Consider the following 18,193-nt stretch of genomic DNA (forward strand, 5'->3'; position numbering starts at 1 on the left):
TAAATTGTTGAAAAATTCGACTGCTAAAACATGTATGATCTAGCTGGCCAATTAGTTGGCACATGATTCGGTCTACGTATCTCACTTGCGAGCGTACGCAGGCCTATGCTCTTGTATCATTGTCGGTTACTTCGCCCAGTCTGCCACCAGCAACAAGAAGCAGTAGATCGGCACCATTTTCTTTTTCAGGCAACATATGGAAACCACTCGGCTGTACAGTGTCGTTGAGAGGCCGACCAGCTAGTTTTTTCCGGGCTGTTTTCTACGAGAGCGCGAAATTCAAAACAAGCGACGTTGCTATAGCCACAACGCATCATTTTCTTCTGAGAGGTCCACTCTGCATAGATCGCTTAACCATGAACTTCCGACCTCTCTGCATCTTGCTTGCATGGTTTCCACCGCTATTTACACACCATACGATCATAGGCAAGCAGGCGTACCGACGTTCCTACAGACCCAGAGTTATGCTAAGTACCTATCCTCGGCGGAACTGGGCGAAGTGCTCACTGAACAACGTAGGTCTTACATAAGAGTTATCCTAGCGGCCCATAAAACCGCGCTATAACGTCGCTTCATGCACGACTTTATAAGCAGCTGTTGCGTCAAATTATAATTGTAACGTCACTCAGCAGCGCGTATAAGGTGACATGAAAGCGCTACTGAAATTACGGGCGATGATGAACGTTACATATCGTCGGTGCGAATAAGTTAATGGTGTCTTGTATGACCCTTCGTAGGGCATTCAGTAGCTGATAGCAGATGACGGTGGCATTCTGAAAAAAAATTATCCACGATTTCCGCCACAGATGATAATAGAAACAGCATACAAAAGCGTCTTTGAGACTTTTGTTCAGGTTGATGTCCTGCGGTGGAATCCTGTTAGGAGGTCCAAACAGAAGAAGCCCTCCAGAGAGCACCGACGATGTGCCCGCAACGACGGCCGTTTCGATCGCTGCATAATGCGCTTCTAAGGGGAACAGCCGGCAAAAGAGGTTGCACAGACACCATGATTTGTAGTAGTGGCAGGCAGCAATGGCAGAACCCATGAAACCATGTTATTAGCATAAGTTTGAGAATGCTCGAGGCGACAGACAGATGGTAAGGGCATTTTTTTCCGTTGTCGAACTTATGCTACATTTGGCTTTATTTAGCCAACGGATGACGTTGTCGAGGGGCCTTTTGACGTTGGCCGTCAATCTCGCACGCTACACTTATGGCCCGTCTCAATCATTTAAAACCAAACTGAAAGCGCATATAAGATAAATAATTTAGTGCTTTCGCTGCATAGGAGGATATTTAAGGAGAAGGAGTTTTTTTTTTTTCACCAACCGACAAATTTGGCGGAGAACTATACGTCAAAATGTTATTCTGTGATCAATTGCAGCTAGCTTATTACGCAAGCTATCATCATTGAAGCATTAGGCCTAACCGTTTTTGCTGGTTATTAACGCTAAGGTCTCCATACTTAGTAGTACTTATCCAACCGAAGAACGTTGCTAACAATGACTTCTGAAACTAGCATAGACCCCAGCGTATTGACTTCGATTTAATTTTTACTATGGTACATATTTAGTTGAAGTTTAGAATTATTTGACCTGTCATTAGATAAATCAGTACACAGCATTTTCATTTCGACCCACTGATAGGCTTTCGACCACTTATTTTATTTGAAAACTGAGCAAAATTCAACGGTAACGAGCGACATGGATGATCATGTTTGGTAAAGCCTCGGTCGCTGATCATTAAACGGTTTGCGCTTAAACTAAGAAACACCTGTTCGAACTAAATAGAAAATTTAAAAAAAAAAAAATGTTTTGTCGTAGACACGGAAAAAGCGGCAAAATATAATAGTATTACTTTTACTCATTATGACTAAGTTAACGATCGTCGACGAGGCATGCTATGTGCTATATGTGTGAATAATGTAAATGTGTACACGCAGACAGTTTCTGCTAGTCGGACCTGCTGCGCACTATCCGTCCGCTAAACATTCTGGGTAGCTATACAAAAGAGTCTAGCGGCAACGTCTTATAAATGACGAGCAGAAAAGCAAATATATCCGACACCGTGCGTTTCTATCTTGATTAGATCAGATGGCGATTGCTTGCGGACAATGTAAAGGTGCTGACAGCGGCCACTCGAACGGGGTCGTAAGGGAGCTGACGCTCCGGTACCCGCCGCGTTAAAAGTCAACGTATTTCTATCTGCATATATTGCCATTTCGACCTTGGCCCGATAAACGACAACGCCCCAGTCAGTAAGCACCAGCGACAGGAGCCGATCTGGAATTATCAGATTCATTCCCCGGGTTCTACTGTGGACCAATATTTCATTAATTCTCTTCGTTTCGGTGTCACTGCCGCGTTCGCGTATTAGCCCATCATCATTTTCACTACCGTGGCTGTCCTGGGGATCGCTCTGAACTCGATCGTTATCACGAAAAGCATCACAACGAGTAACCGAAACAAAAGGAAATGCTGACGCCTGAATAAATGGACAGTGATAGGAGCCAGGAGACAAAGAAGAAGAAACACGGCAAGATTCTAGATCTTAAGCGTGTGTGACCCTATGAAGTATTGTCAGAACTATTGTTTACCCAATTGAGTTAAGAAGACACAACTATTCAATGATTCACTTCGTTCGGCCTGTTCAACTAACGCTCCGCAGCAAAACGCTCGAAAGACACCTGCAGTGTATGGTATCATTAAAGAACAAGTCCAATGTAAAAGGGCCTTTCCCTATCAGCCATTATCAGTTACTCATGGGGATTAGGTGTGGATTGAGCGCGCTTGTAGGTTATCGCTTTAAATCTGCGCTCCGTTCATATTAGGAAGGTGACGTTCTCTAGTCGATCACCTCCATTATCGCTGAATCGCTATTTAAATTTGACGTTGTATTGCACAGGTAAACATATCATAGGGTACAATCGCTTCCTAGAGCCAAGCACAATCTAGTTAGAACTGAAAAAGTCGTGCTTGTTACTTTGAAAGTGTTGTATTTTTCATTCTACTAGCGTGCTTTTAAAAGATCCTGTAACTAATATTAGTGTATACTTTATATTGTGCATTCGGTCTAAGAAAGAGTTTCTCGGAGAACAAAGCACAGTTCCCATGTGACGACGTACTTAATGGACCTTGACAACGTCGGCTCCGGCCGAGCGCTGCTCGCAAGTTCGGCTAAGTTCGGCTTGTGAAATGATTACTTAAGCACAGCACTCTATAGCGTGTAACAAGCACACAAAATTGCTTATTGCGCTGCGTCGCCTCGAAGCGATTACAAAGCATTTGCTTATTTGTGACCTGTGCATTTTAGACGTGATTAAGTGGTCCGTCGTTTATTCCCCTGAATTTTGTACACGTCAACAAGCGAGTCCTTTCCTTTCGTCCTGGTGACGCTCATAGGCCATCTACAGCGATTCTGAACCCTATGCTACAGATGGATTAAAAAAACAGCTTCTCTATGCCTTCACAGCACATTCAAGTGAAGAATTAGTATCTGTCACGTCGTCAGAGAACTACCTACTTCATATGTGTCGGAAAAACCCCTCACCTTAACAAACTAAAAACCTTTGGCGTTATCTACTAGGATCTCGGTCATGTTATCCTATCCCGAGGAAGGGCAATTGCCGGGCGTTTTTAAGCGATTTTCCATGTTTGCCCGCGTCTGCCAACACCTGCATGATTCTAATCTGGAACTATCGGCTCAAAATGAACCCGTATTTGCTAATGTGGGTAGCTATTTCAACGTGTGTGTATTAAATAAAATAAATTCACTACTCACGTACAATAGCAAATGTGAAGCATCTTTTTCTGTTACAGCCGTAATTATAAATTAACAAGCGAACTCAAACTTGGCAAAAAACAAAGGCACGGACTGGAACACTTTTACAAATAAACAAGGTGGTTAGAATCGAAGATAGGCTGCAACCTGGTAATGCCGGGCGAGGTAACCCTGTACGTTCGTGTCCTTAGAGCGCCTAACGCTCATCAAAACGTATAAATATCAATTGGACTTAAATAAACTCGTAGATCGATAACATTTGATAGGACAACTCTTGGCGCATCACGCCTTCACAAGCCAATAATAAATGAGATTGCTGTCTCTCGTGAAATGGCAATAGACTTTGCTTTTCCCGATGTTTAGCACAAACAGATAGGAAAAAACTAGCAGAGCGGATTCTCGTACGTTCGCTCCGTCATTGCAGAGAAGGGACGAGGCAAACATAATATCTACGTGAGATCCAACGAGCGGATCTTTGCTGGCACAGTTGACGACCAAGCGGAAAGAAAAAACAGTGCCAGGAAAAACGTTTGCTGATGACAAATTTTTGCTCGATCCTCTAGTAGATTTGCACGTACGACCCGCGCGCACTCTACGAATTCACAATGTCGTAATCTATAACAGCGTACCAATTCCGGAATTCACTAGTCATCAGAGAGTGCAGTAGGCTTTGCGTCGAAAATTACACGACATTATTGAGTTCAGTAGTTGCCTCAACAGATGAACCGAAGTAGACACTAAACTGACCGCAGTGGCTCTCTGACTTCAATGCTGCTTATATTGATTTGTCGCGACATTCAAATCTTCGTACGTTGTAATAACAATCGAAACGAAACAGCGTATTTATAACGTAAAGAAACGTAAAGAAGATTCGGGCCAGGCAAAACAACAATCATCAGCGCGACTGGGCCAAGTAGAGACTTTTTACGTTTAAAATAAATACGCACTCAGCGTAATTATGATACAGAGAAAGCTGGTCGTTTTAATATCAATGTATAACTAACGTATTATATTGACCAGTAGTTAAATTCTAAAACAACTTCCAAACTGGCGTTAACATCTATTTAATCAAATTAGCCCTCTACATTTAGGCTCTACTGTGAGATAGTGAATGGACGTATCTCGACAAGACAATGCCGAAAGTATTCGAAAACGATCTGTATCTAGGGGCGGCTTTCGCTTTTGACTGATTGTTACTATTTCGAAATTTTATAGTTTTTCCAACCAAATCCTAAGCCAGTCAAGTGACAAGATCGTAGAAGACCAAACGCTAGCGCGCAAGACTTCGGCTTTGCAAGTTCCTTCTGCACAGTATTGCGATGATTAACATCCTGTTGCGGGCTTGTGCCAGCTTCACTCTGGCCAGGCCGAAGAAAATGAACGGAGAGAGGAGCGCATGGTCGAATGATCAAGACGACAACGTCGACATTTTATTCGCCCACGACTGATGACAACTTTCTGTTAGTGCCGATGTTGTCGTTGCTGAAGTTCAGCTCAGATAAGCACCCGGAAGCTTCCGCAGAATACCTTTACGTAGCATTATTATCCACATACTCGTAACATTGCCCTGTACGGTCGCCACGTTACTGTGGCAGTCATCTGACTTTTTTGCCAGAAAAAAGGTCTCGATGTAAGCGACCTTACTTACACGTAGAACAATTGCCACCACTGCCATTTTGCGCTATTCACGTTAGCAGAAACTGGTTGTGACATCTAGATATCCAGCTTGCTTACTAGCCAGATTCCGAGCTTCAGACCGCAAATTTAAAAGGCAGAAAACACACAGTTGGACATGTCTCTATTCCTCATTGCTGTTAATGGTAGGACTTCATGATGTCTAGTCGCTTGTAGTGTGCTAATTATTTGCTCTGTTACGTTTCACTCGGTTAGCCTATCAATCAGTGTAGGGTGCCTATTGAACACTGTAGCATGAATGGCAATTCATCGCAGTGCGGCATGTCTTGCCAAAGCAGGATGAACTTATATATTTTTTGTTCCTCCACATTGAAGGCTTTCGATCAGAAAGGAGCTGGGGTTGGTCAGTGTGACCCCTGTTTAAGCCAGAGGCTTATAAACAATTAGATGACACATCGTAACAGGCCTTAATATATAGAGCACTGACTATGCGGCTTGTACAGCTCAGTAACACAGGAAACTTTACACTGAACTAGTTTCGCGTTTACATTGGAGTTTATAGGTTAAGTTGAGTCTAATCTATTTAATTTGACAAGTTATTTTTCAACTAGCTATTGACGGGTGCTAAGAATATGTACGGGATCACAGCGGAGCTATTTATCGCGGCTGTTTTTAGCAATGAAACGAACTTATACTGCATTATATATATGTAAACATTCTGTATTGCTATGGACATGCAGTAACGGTATAAGTGTCAGCTAGAAGGAACCGAAAAAGGTGCAAAGCAACACCCTTTCTCTCTCTCTAGAAATATATATATCCCAAGAAGGAGCACCATCTTTATACATTAATAACAAAAATATATTTATAATTGTTGTAATGCATTCATGATATAATTTTTGACAAGTACATCTACGTTTATGAAAATCGAAGAAATTAAACAGCCGGAATCAGAGACAGGCATAACGCGGACAGGGTAAAAAAGGCAAATTTGTAGGGAGATCTGCCTCTTTATATAGGAAAATAAATGTACAATTCTTGCTGCAGAAAAGGTTTCTTCAGGAAGATGTCAAATATAAGTGACTCTGCGAAGAGCGGCCGAACGGAAGAAGACAGAACGACACGTTTAAACAACACGCCAATTTTGTCGGCTAAAGCCTATCATTTCTCTTGCTTGGCACTGTAGCTTCTCGCCTAAAATAAATATTCTTTCGTTCGACAGACGTCTTGGCTACTCAACGAAGCGCTTGACTACTATATATTATTTTGGGATATATCGTTCTATCATCATCCTTATGAAGTTCCCATGAAGCAGAAAAGTATAGAAAACTCTTGCAGACGGGGAGTCTCCACCTGACATATAGTCGAGCGATCTAGCCTTCATTGTACGCTGCAGCCACTCTGTGGAAACTTCAAATGAATTAAATCTACATAAGTGGCAGACAGAGGGGCGTCAATGGGTTCTGCTGAAGCAGTTATCGGGGTCGTAAAAATGGGCTTCATGGCTGGTTTTTTCGTGAGATGTGTGTCGTTTGGAAGTGTGTCGTAGCGAGAGATTGAGAAGGTATCGCAATGACGAACATCAAATTAAAGTAGGAGGCGGAGGGCTGCTAGAAAAAATGAAAGAAGGAAAAAAAGATAAATATAAATATATCGAATTCAACAAGTGAACAGTTCCATGCAAATCTGTGTAGTAAGTCTGCCAATGGTGCTGTATAAAAAAATACGTTTAGAGCCACATAAGAGCGGTGAAACAAATAACAGTTATATCTATTAATAGGCAACGAAACAAAGTAGTGACGATAGATAAACGAAGATCACCTTTTATTACGTTAGATCTCCTTCCAAGGGCATCTTCTCTGCCGTTGATTTGGTTCCACAACTTAAAAATAGGGATTAACCATAGTTTAGACAAGAACAAACGCGTTTAAATATGATAATGCCACATAGACAAACAAACGCGCGTATCTTAATGAGTCTATGAGTCTATATCTAATGAGGCGAAGTACTATTTACTGAATGGATAACGAGTCACCCTCAATGTAAAACGCTGATGTGACCGCGATAGCCGCCGTCAAGGGCTCATTCAGTTGACAACTAAATGCCCAGCTACGATGCACTAGTTCATCCCAAAAGACACGGTGTCGAACACTGTGAAAGGACAGTCAATTTATCTTCAAGCTTTTAGCAAATCAGCTCTTCGCACCTTAACCTGTCAAACCACTAAGCTGGCCAGATTTAGTTGATTGTTAGATTGAGCACCATCCATCGTAATTGCCTTTCTATTATGCTATGGTTATTATGTGCTTGGACATAAGTACACATATAATAAGTGTTTACATATGAACTACGTGATGCTATGCCTAAAGCTAGTGAGAACTTGATTAACGGCAAGCGATGCTGGTGTAGCCACGATGTACAGTATTCAAATCCTACCCGCCAAAAATGACAGAGGTCACATGAAAAAGACAAAAAGAAAAAAAAAAAAAAAGTAGAAAAAGAACAACGTTCAATAGATCAAGTCGCATCAGTACTTAAAGCAGATGTCGGGATAGTGTCGGATTAAAAATGAAGCTGGTTGTATAAGGTTTTGGTTCTTACTGCTTAGTTGGATGGAAGTGGCTCAATTAGTTCTCACTTTGATAGTCAACGGGCGAGCGCAGTAGCAGGGACGGTACGCACGGCGGTGACAGAGATGTCGCGGTCCACAGGAAAATTGGTGACTTCACTATGGCTGACTTATGGTCTGCATGCTTTCTGTGTGTGGTGGTAAGCTAAGTTGACCGGGTAGAGGCAGTGAGAAGGGACTCAGTCAGCTGAAAACCTTGCCCACCACGGCCTGCGCGAGCTAAAATCACATCTTATACAGTTTATGGACAACATTCGCTGGTCCACCAGCAGATCGGACGGAGCTACAGGAAGGACAAGCGCACAGCGTCAAACGTCATGCCACATCTTAGACACGTAAGTTGAAATAACAGTGCAGTATACATCGTAAAGAAGTCATGCCTTTTGGACACATCTCGTTTGTGTGACTCATCGAAAAAAAAATCAATTGAAAAGAAGTGAGAATCTGGTGCTTATCGGCTGAATATGTGCGGTATTATGAAACGTTCGTACGTGACAAAACAGAGTATGGATGGGATTATATTTTCGACGAAATTAGTCTTCTGCGGTCTCTCCCAGAAGATTACAGTCGCCCACCGGCATAGCATGTGGTGACATACTAATAGAAGGAAAAAGCTAATTCATACATTATATAGGACTAGTTATATAACCCGCCGCAGCAGCGCGTTTGTATTATAGATATGTTACAAGACTCACAAATAAAGAGGTCAGATCCACACGCTTAGTAATGCCTAGCAAGTTTCATTGAACTGACGCAGCTATAAATACGTGTGACCACCAATTTCATTTCTGGACATTTTCTTTTGGCAACAGCAAAACCAACATGTCGCTGATTGAAGTCCCCTTTGCTTTTTCTGTTAACAGCGGAAGATATTGAAAACCTTTTATGATCTGTCGCAGACTCACATTTGCCTCAAATGAGATGAGGCGATGCTGAGGTGGAAAATCAAGAAAGTTTGTGACAGTGCGCCGTAGCCGATGGGCCTCTAGCTCTGGCAATGTGTCCAATGCGAAAATTAATGACCCATGTATATTATCCCATAGCTTAAACTTGCACGTTTGAGAAACTCTTCTTGCCTAATACTTTTCTTCCTCTGCTTCTATTACCCTGAACCTCTTCATCGAACTAGTGGCGCTGCTAGTGGTAAAAGAAAAAGTGCATCGTCGCCGTTTGCGACCGAGTGTCAGTATTCGTATTCTTCAAAATGACGGCGTATCGACCAGTGGTTTACGAAGGGGCGGAATCAACGGCGAGAAAACCTACGATAACAAACTGACCTGGTCAGTGGCGGCTGCTAGAGACGGGAGCTAAAACGAACTTTTTCGATTAGGAGTACCGTTTCAGGGTTGCACAAAAACGCGGCTGCAATCTGGTCCCCAAGGACATTGCAATATGACACGGCGGAGGCATTGAGCCCAACTCAGGGTTTTTCTCTGCGCTTCTATATTACAGTCGACGAGACACTGGACGTGTGTATGTGCGGCCACGGCGGCAGCAGTATATGTGTATGTATACTATATATTTACTAAACAATTGCCTTTAGCCGCCTCCAACGTATTTCTGTAAGTGGATGTTCGCGCGAGAGCTTGTCTCACGAATATTCTACCGCACTGTAAAAGATACGGTCCGTGGATAGTACCGAACAAAATCGTATTACAACTACTAGTGCACAGCTCTCGCCGTTACAGACAGCTACCTGGCATAGTTTACAATTAATCTATTGCGAAGATCGGCAGAGTGGAAAAGCGCCAACTAACGTCAACGACGGGAAAGAAACTGGTGACGTAGTAGAACGCTGCTTGAAAATGTAACGAGGCTAGAAAACGATCTGTCGGTCTGTTTGCGTCGTTTGGCCTGCCGTTTCCTCACACACGAGCCTCCACTTTTGGTGCTAGACAGAACTTAGAGAAACGGCCGGCCCAATCGGTCGATTGGGCACGCATGTCTCATTCTGGCCACCGTTTTAATGGCGAACCTAAGCCGGCTAGCTTCTAGTGGGTATATAGAAATACCTACCAGGCAAGTAGGCCGAGAACCACATAACCAACCGCCATGATACCCTCTTAGTTTCGTCTTTTTTTTTTCTGTTCCCCAAGGTTCGAGAAGGGTCGCTGGCTGCTGGGCGGCTGCATTTGAGACAGCATTTCTCCCTGAAGATACAGGCCGACGAAGAAGGCTGAAAAGAGAAAGAAAAAAGTACTTCGGCGACAGCCGACGTCGACGAAGCGCGGCAAATGTAAGACATTCCGTGGGGGCGGGGGGTGAGATTGTGGTAAGTGATGCGAGCGAGAGATCGAAGCAAAGAGGCGAGAGCAATAGGAAGGGGGGTGGACGAAGGTAGCGAACGAGAGGTAAGCAACATGATATACAGATCCATCTCCAATTTGGAGATTTGAACTACTGGCAGGAAGCTCCCTCGGCTCGTGGCCTGCCATCGATAGACAGAAACCTTTTTTGTGATGGCTGTCTAAGCCCTAACCATTGATCGTAATCTCGTTCATCTCCGTCGCCCATCTGAAAGCCTGCTAGTGAGACTTTCACGTCTGGGTACGACTCCCAGCGGTTGTAGTGGATGCACGGCGTATGGGAACGTAGACGATCAATGTAACTTTCATTAATGATATTTTATGCAACTTTGAAACTACCTAATAGGAACTAAATAGATCGTCGAGAAGGAAAATCATTCCCAATTTAAAATAGACGTAGGCACGTATCATTTCATATACTGAGTATTTAAAGTAACCATGTGGGTCTATTTGTATAACACGTTTCAGTGTAGTCATTTGAATGAACCTGTTGGAAGTAACCTGGTAACAAGAAAATGGCTGGTTCACGGTCAGCTATCCATCACACCGAATACGCGTACAAACAACAACAAGACAACCAATACTTTTAGGAGTCGTGTTGGGGGAACGGCAGAAATACGTTTGAAAAAACAAAGACGCTTGTATGTATGTGTATATATATATATATATATATATATATATATATATATATATATATGCTTAGAAACCCCAGTTTGATTGGCTTACTAGTTCTAGTACTGTTGATCACAGTTGACTACAAGTATAGTCCAATTGCAAAGTTAGAGTCGGATAAAAACAGCATTGCAACGATAGGTATCAATACTCGATCACACTAAGTACTGAGCCAGCATCAATCATTGGTTATTAACATCAAGCTTATGTCTAAAATTCCGGTAAATGAATGTCAATGTATAACAAGCAGAGTAACTCTACCAGAGTAGCAGCCACAGAAGCAATCGTAGCTTATTTAGAAGAATCAAGCGTACGTTAGTCGTATAAAGACATGACTATAATTAAGTCGGTTTACTTCAACATATTTTACTACAACATAAGTTAACATGCAAGTACACCCGGCGGCGAAGTGCGCTTCAGTTGTCAAGGTCCACCATGACGTAATCTGCTTCTATGAAGATCGTACGGTGGCGTTGCGTTTGCCTACGAAACTTATACACACGGAAAATAGTCGACATTCGAAATTACTCATTTTGAAGGTTAGCCGTGTGGGAAAATATTCAATGGCAGTCATTCATCATAACGGAATCCAATAGACAAAGTTCCTTATATCGTTCCAATGATGTGCAAAACCTACAGCATTGATTTTATTCAGGCCTATTTTACTGACTAACTTGAATCCTCGAAAACGTGCAGAAAAACGTATACGTCTTACGCTTTGCTTTCTTTCACTCGATGCTTTTGCATGCTAGCCAGGCGCGGTTACGATTCATAAGGCGTTTTCCGCGAAAGGTACTGTTGACACGGTACGATACAGTCGGACACGATCGGAAGTTCGTTACCGACTTCTCCGGCATTTCTTAAGGTACCCTTTTGCCGCGCCACAATGTTGCCTAAGATGAAACTGCCCAATTGAAGAATAGCTGACGGAAGCTATATGCTGCAGCTGGACGCGCGAATAAGTGAACTGCCATAAAAAATTACTATTTTTTTTTTATTTTCACAAATTTTGCAACATGAAAGGTTTATACGTAAATAGCGGGCTCACTTGGAGCTGTGATGAATACATCATTGCGATTCTAAAAGACGTTTAAGAAATTCTATAGCGAATAAATGCTCATCATAGAAACAATACGACGGCTTGTGTAGCCGTCGAAAAAGGAAACGCCGGCGTCTAGACCTATTCCAAAAGCATATAGATACCTTTTAGCTTCGAACGGTGCCATCACTTGGGCCGTGGATAATTCGAGAAAGTCGAACAACTTATTTTTCATCATGGCTTCGGTACATAGTATTTAGTTCGTTACGCTGATAATAGCTCAATACCTGATCTCGGGTATCAATACACACGGTCGATTAGAGAAGTTCCCGTACATTCTGCCCCCTGAAAATTCGGTGCTGGTGACACTCGATTGTTTTGGTAGAAACAAAGTTCGCTGTAAAATAGCTAAAGAACCACCTGTTTCATTTGACTATGGGAACCATCAGAACGTGGGCCTTGTATAGTGTTTCTCTAGCAGATTTATCCCTTCTAGCAGCTGAACGTTGCCGTATGTCCTTGTTGTGAATCTAGTTAAAATTATTTGCCAACAAGGATCCACTAGAGGAAAAATGTAGAAATTCGCATAAGAATGTTGACTCTGGAATATCAACGACGCCTGTGAGCGAACGCTTTCGGAAACATAGTCGCCTCCACGGTGCAAATATCCACAGCTTTTTTTTTTTTTTTTTTTTTTTGTTTACTATTGCGTAGTTATAGTTGTTACCTGATGTGATTTTTACGCTCTGCACAAACGAGGTTGGAAGAAAAATGCATTTTTAATGGTATGCGGCGGCAAGTACGTAGACGTGTTGTACATTAGTGTTCCAACTGTCTGAACTGCCGATAGTTCCTGATTGAATGTAGTAGATCCGTGGAGCTACTAGATAAAATGTGCTATATTTAACTGCAAAGGTATCCGTATCAGCGCAGGCCTTCAAAATGGCGCATAGGTCAGAGACCATTTTCACTTTCGACGATTTACTGCTAAAACTGCATATGCCTAGTCTATTTCTTATTCAAGACCAGTTCGGTTACTTTTCGAAAGAGCGAGAAGCTATCCGTATATCGATATCCATGAGAAGTACATCATTAGTTTTTTTTATATTATTTTGTTTTATGAGCTTATCCTCGATTACGTGTTGGATCGTTTCGCTTTCTAAGCTTATCTAAAATTTTATATATTTCTGTGGTCGAGTAATCGCAGACACGAAAAGTGCTGGTCGGGCTGCTCAACGCTTCGTGCTAGAATCTGTTTTCAAGTTTTGCTTCGTTTCCTCCTTCGTTCCTTCCAAAGTTATAACGGCACGTTTTCAGAAACGTGACGTAAAACAGAGCCTAACTTAAACGTCGTAATATGTAACCAGGTGACGTACCATATTGAGTCAGACCTAAACAATACGCAGATAAACAAATCAGGAAACATCGAGCTGTGAAAACGACAAACGTCACTTTGGATTCCAACAGCTTACTGGAATTGCAAAGCTAGTATATCGATGAAAAGCCTTTTTTTTTTTTTTACAGAAGCCAGATAATCATGCATAATGGGTACAACTTCTAATTGTATTTTTCCCCGCTAAAGAATTAGTTTCTCAACTTTTCTGTGTCGGTATCACTTATATTTTTTGCAAACATTTCAGATCCGTAGCCAGGTCAGGTCTACGAGGTCATGGATTATTTGCTATCTTTACAGTAGCCAATTAGAAATTTACAGGATAGCTACGTTTAGAAAATATGGAAAAATGCAATATTTCAAGTTCACTAATGGCCATAGCCATATAAGTCGCACAAGAAGTAATGAAAAACCATAGATCTAGCAAATCCGATACTTTGCATGCAAGGGTATTAAAAAATAAAAAAACCGCGCAAATCTTAATCACAATTATATGAACCAAAGGATGTTAGCAGGAACTGGTACCTGAGATAATCGATATGTATTTTAATATTGGAAATTTACACTTCGAACATGTACACATAAGTCGATATCTATACAATCTATTGATGCATAATTTTACTTATGTTTTAGATAGATATATTTCTATAAAAAATATCGACGATTTTCAAGTCGAAATTGTTTATATTTTAAAACAATATTAAACTAAATATGCGCCACATCAATGACCCTCTACTGTTTTTTCTGGTAACATCACAATCCTGTCGCTATAGAACTTTTGTAATTTTTTTTTTTGGATGAAAAATTGCAGAAGGTAATTCTTGCGTTTCAGACATCGAAAATTGAAGTAAACATTACCAACATTAAGGGTATTTTTTTTGTATGATTGTGATTTTGATGGTGCAAAGTCCGGTCTATACGGCGGGTGCAATGCTTTTACCGGCATTTAACGATACACATACTCTAGAATTGTCGATGACGTTCTTTCTGCTCGCTAGTTCCCGTTGATTTTTTGTTGTAATCTTGTTAATTGTTGACCGTAGAAGTTCGAGCCACTCATCTCTTTAGGCTGCAGCAGCAACCCGTAATGCATCAGTCCGAGCTTTGCCACAGATCAAAAAGCCCATTTTTTCACACATCAGTGTTGTATCTAATCTACTGGTTAGCACCGATGACAAACTACTTCAAGAAGGACGCGATTCTGCTGCGCTCCTCTGTAATTTCAATCGAACTTTGCGTTAGTTCGTGTGGCAGGCAAACGTCAACCTTCCCTTCTGTTGCCGGATTCCTTTAAATTGGTTCCAATTGTCTGGTGGTAAATGTTTAGGCTGTTGGCAATATCATAGCTGCTCAGGTGTCCGTCTTGCCCGCAACAATTTGATTTTTTCAGTGATCCGTCGACCACTACGATAAGCATCTTTTTTTTTTTGCGAAACACTACGATGAGAACGAAAGTTACAGGCCTGTTTCTCCCTATAACGCCTTTTGACCCTTAACGGCATACATTTTTAATGGGCCTGGGCAGCCTTTGTCGTAGTAACATCGCAGAGTATAGCAAGTTTTCGAAGAAATGTTCGTCAAGACGCCCTAGCGAAATCTGAGTAAAGATGGTCCAATAATTGTAGCACGCTTATCGTTGTCAAATAGGATTTTCCAAATGACACGAACGCCGAGGGACCTCATCTTATTTAAGGCAGATTACTTTGAAGCCATATAGTTCGTTAAGATTTTCCAAGGACACAATACTTGAAAAAAGGCGATACGACGGCGCGCTCTGATAGAAGATTAAATACATTAATAACATGACAACAATTCATACGAGAGACTCTTACACAATCCAAACATCCTTCCATAGCGTTTATACGAGGCAAATTACCGCCACATTAGTGACATCTAAAAATTATATTAATTTTTACCAATGCCAGCATATCTTTCACGACATCTCTATTTTTTGGCACTTTAAAATAATCCATAAAAACCATACTGCAAAGTTTTTTAGTGCAGCATTTGCGTACTGGTATTGGCGTCGGCAAGCGTGCATCTTTCACGCTTAGCCATCAAATGATTGAATAAGGCCAAAGTCTATACAATCTCCTGTGGTTGGGCAACGCCACGGTCGCTGTCTGTTGTGCCACCACAGTCGTAGAGAAGGGTGCAATTTTTGGAAGAGGCAATTTACGAAGTCAGGCTTGTGATACAAAAATGAATGGATTTTTTTTTGCCTGGGAAAGTCTAGGAACTCGCAAGCGCCATATGGCTGCATCTGGAGGAACATCTGTGAACACGACAACGTTGCAAAACGCGACCAAATAGACTGAGTCTGACAAACACTTGCCGTCAGTTCAAGCCCCAAACAAACGGCAGGCTAAACATTAACAAAGAACACTTAAAAAGATATCTAAAAAAACTAGTTTTTTTTTCTTAATGTAAACAAGTGTAAACAAACCGAGACTGAAAAGAACGAATGCAATGTAATGCTGGAATTATTAGAAGCAGCGTTTATCATAAATAGATCACTATAAGAACTAACGAGCTGATCACTATTATTATTGATCAGTTATTACCTTCATTAACATGGATATCAGCTATCAAGATGGACGTACTTATATATTATCATCTGCAACCTGTAACTCATGAAATCAGAGTAAAGCCAGCTCTTTTTAGAACAAAAACAAACTTGTCATAGCGAACGATAATGCGTTGTTTTTAAGATTTAAACAAAGATCAGTTATTAGTAAAAAATTTTCCGCGTTCCCCATTGAGATTACTCTTTTTTGCCCGAAACCGACGGTCTACCTACGGTTATGCTTCGTTTCTATGCTATTCCTGAACAATCTGAAGATGATTTTTGTGAGGGAAACCGGAAGATTTTTAATAGTAGGTTCAAAGGGGCCCGAGGGTCCATTAAATATTGCTTAAAAGCCTGTGATACATTTCGTTTTTTTTTTTTTTTATCACAGAGCTTGAAAGACATTTAAGCGAAGGGAAGATAAACAGCTAATTGGCTCGTCCAAATAAACTTTAACTCTTAATATTTTTGACGCTTTTGAGCGTTGTAAGCCCTCGCACCTTTGGGACTTTCGGCCTGCTCTCAACCCAAAACTTAGTTCCGTTGGGATATTTTTTTGTTGTACTTTATTCGAGCGATACATTAGCGCGTTTTTACGCATTTATTAATATCGCTTGCTGCACGAGTACTACTAAGAAATTGATTGAACAGATTAAAAATGGCTGGTTAATAGTTTACCTCCTAAATAGAAGCTGTGGTCGCAGTAAACGGTGCTTACATTTAATAATCATGACCGCTTGCCACGAAAGCAACTTCTGATCAAAAGTTCCTGGGAAGTTGGAGGGTCCTTATTTCACACGCGGTGACAAAAGATATCCGAGTGGAGCTAACCAGGCAACACATCCGTTACAGGGGTACCCTAAAATCACTTCTATAATTCTTCTAATTCTATGTTACACTTTTATTACAGAGTATAATATTGTAGCGGTATATGTCGAAACCGTAATTGACCGGTGCTTGACCACTTTATCCAGCTGACCGATGATTCCTTATTACATCGTGCGTGTATATTTATATATGTCAGTAATTAAATATTGTGGTTAGGTGCTTTCAGACATGATGCTAACAGATTTTTGGTTCTAACGTAGTTCAAATTTGTCGCCCATTGTAGATCTCCTTCTGGATGGACATTCTATCTATTCGTCGAAAGAAAGACCCAGTTGCTAGCGATTAGGTTAATCTAAATTGTGTTTCTCTGACGTGAGTCAATAAAACCATTTGTTAGTGTATAGAGTAAGTCAAAAACCTAATACCCTGCCCCCAGGCTAGAAAGGAAAAGCAAGCTTCAGTGCCTGTTTCTCATATTAGTTTAGCTCCCTTCCATATGCACTACATATGGAAGACAATCTCAGCAAAACGTCCTTGCAGAAACCTCTTGCGTAACTCGATCCGTGTCATTTAATTCTGAATCACGGTCCTGCAAAGTTCAGAATCAGTTTTGCCAATCATTAATTTGTCTTACGTGTTGGCCTGGATAGCAACTGATAAATCATGTGGATCTGTTCATTGACATGTGAGAAAGGTGTACTTGCCTTACGTATTGTACAGGGACTACATCCTGTTGAGCTTAAACATGCTGAATCGCAGACGCGAGTGCAGCTACAGGATTACTGAAGTAGCTATTTCCTGCAAAGGGGCAGATAGCAACTGGCACATTCGCTGTCATATATATATATAAAGTCACCATTCGATCCAACAAGCTAAAATATATAGAATATAAAAGTTAAGGTAAACTAGATTAGACATATAACGTGAACAGCGAACCGTTGTCAGACTTAAATTGTCAGTCCTGGTCAATTTAAGAAGCTCGATATTGCTGTTAAGCATTGCTTTGTTCACACTAGTACCTTGTCCTGATTGGCAACGGCCTATCGAAACCTAACCTAACATATTTAGCAAAAATTTGAGCTCTGAAATATTGTCTACATAGTCATGTACTGTTAATAGAGAGTGAATGTGGCAATCAGGTTAGCGAAAATACCTTGTTATTGTGTCTCGTATTGATTACTGATTATTTGGCTTAAGTATGCCTTTTGAATATCTGTTTTCTAAATGTGAAATTTCTGTAAGCGTAAAGCATACGATTTCCTCCCAACTTGGACGGGCCGTACGTTCTAGGGGTTTGAGAGGGGTTACAGCGAGAGAGATATTTATTTATAGGATCATGCAT

General features: G+C 41.3%; 1 protein-coding gene and 1 long non-coding RNA gene across 8 annotated transcripts in view; one reads left to right on the plus strand and one right to left on the minus strand.

Moving 5' to 3' along the window:
* Positions 1-8,207: 8,207 nt before the first annotated feature.
* The window catches only part of LOC111249864 (uncharacterized), a 47,587-nt gene continuing 37,601 nt past the window's right edge, over positions 8,208-18,193 (plus strand). For 3 of the 4 annotated variants that reach the window (XM_086987309.1, XM_086987308.1, XM_086987310.1), the window contains exons 1-3: positions 8,263-8,379; positions 9,174-9,549; positions 10,141-10,280. In XM_086987309.1, coding sequence (XP_086843435.1) covers positions 9,546-9,549; positions 10,141-10,280 — 144 coding nt within the window. In that variant the 5' untranslated portion in view covers positions 8,263-8,379; positions 9,174-9,545. Of the gene's footprint in view, positions 8,380-9,173; positions 9,550-10,140; positions 10,281-18,193 lie in introns of all 4 variants that reach the window. The other variant, XM_022804296.2, reaches the window with a different exon arrangement.
* The window catches only part of LOC111250053 (uncharacterized), a 78,783-nt gene continuing 76,511 nt past the window's right edge, over positions 15,922-18,193 (minus strand). For all 4 annotated transcript variants that reach the window (XR_015326575.1, XR_015326576.1, XR_015326573.1 and 1 more), the window contains 2 exons: positions 17,556-17,649; positions 15,922-17,440 (listed from right to left, as the gene is read on the minus strand). This is a non-coding gene — a long non-coding RNA (uncharacterized LOC111250053). The remainder of the gene's footprint in view (positions 17,441-17,555; positions 17,650-18,193) is intronic.

Source organism: Varroa destructor, unplaced genomic scaffold, assembly GCF_002443255.2.
Source record: "Varroa destructor unplaced genomic scaffold, Vdes_3.0 BEIS01000004.1, whole genome shotgun sequence".
Lineage (NCBI taxonomy): Eukaryota > Metazoa > Arthropoda > Arachnida > Mesostigmata > Varroidae > Varroa > Varroa destructor.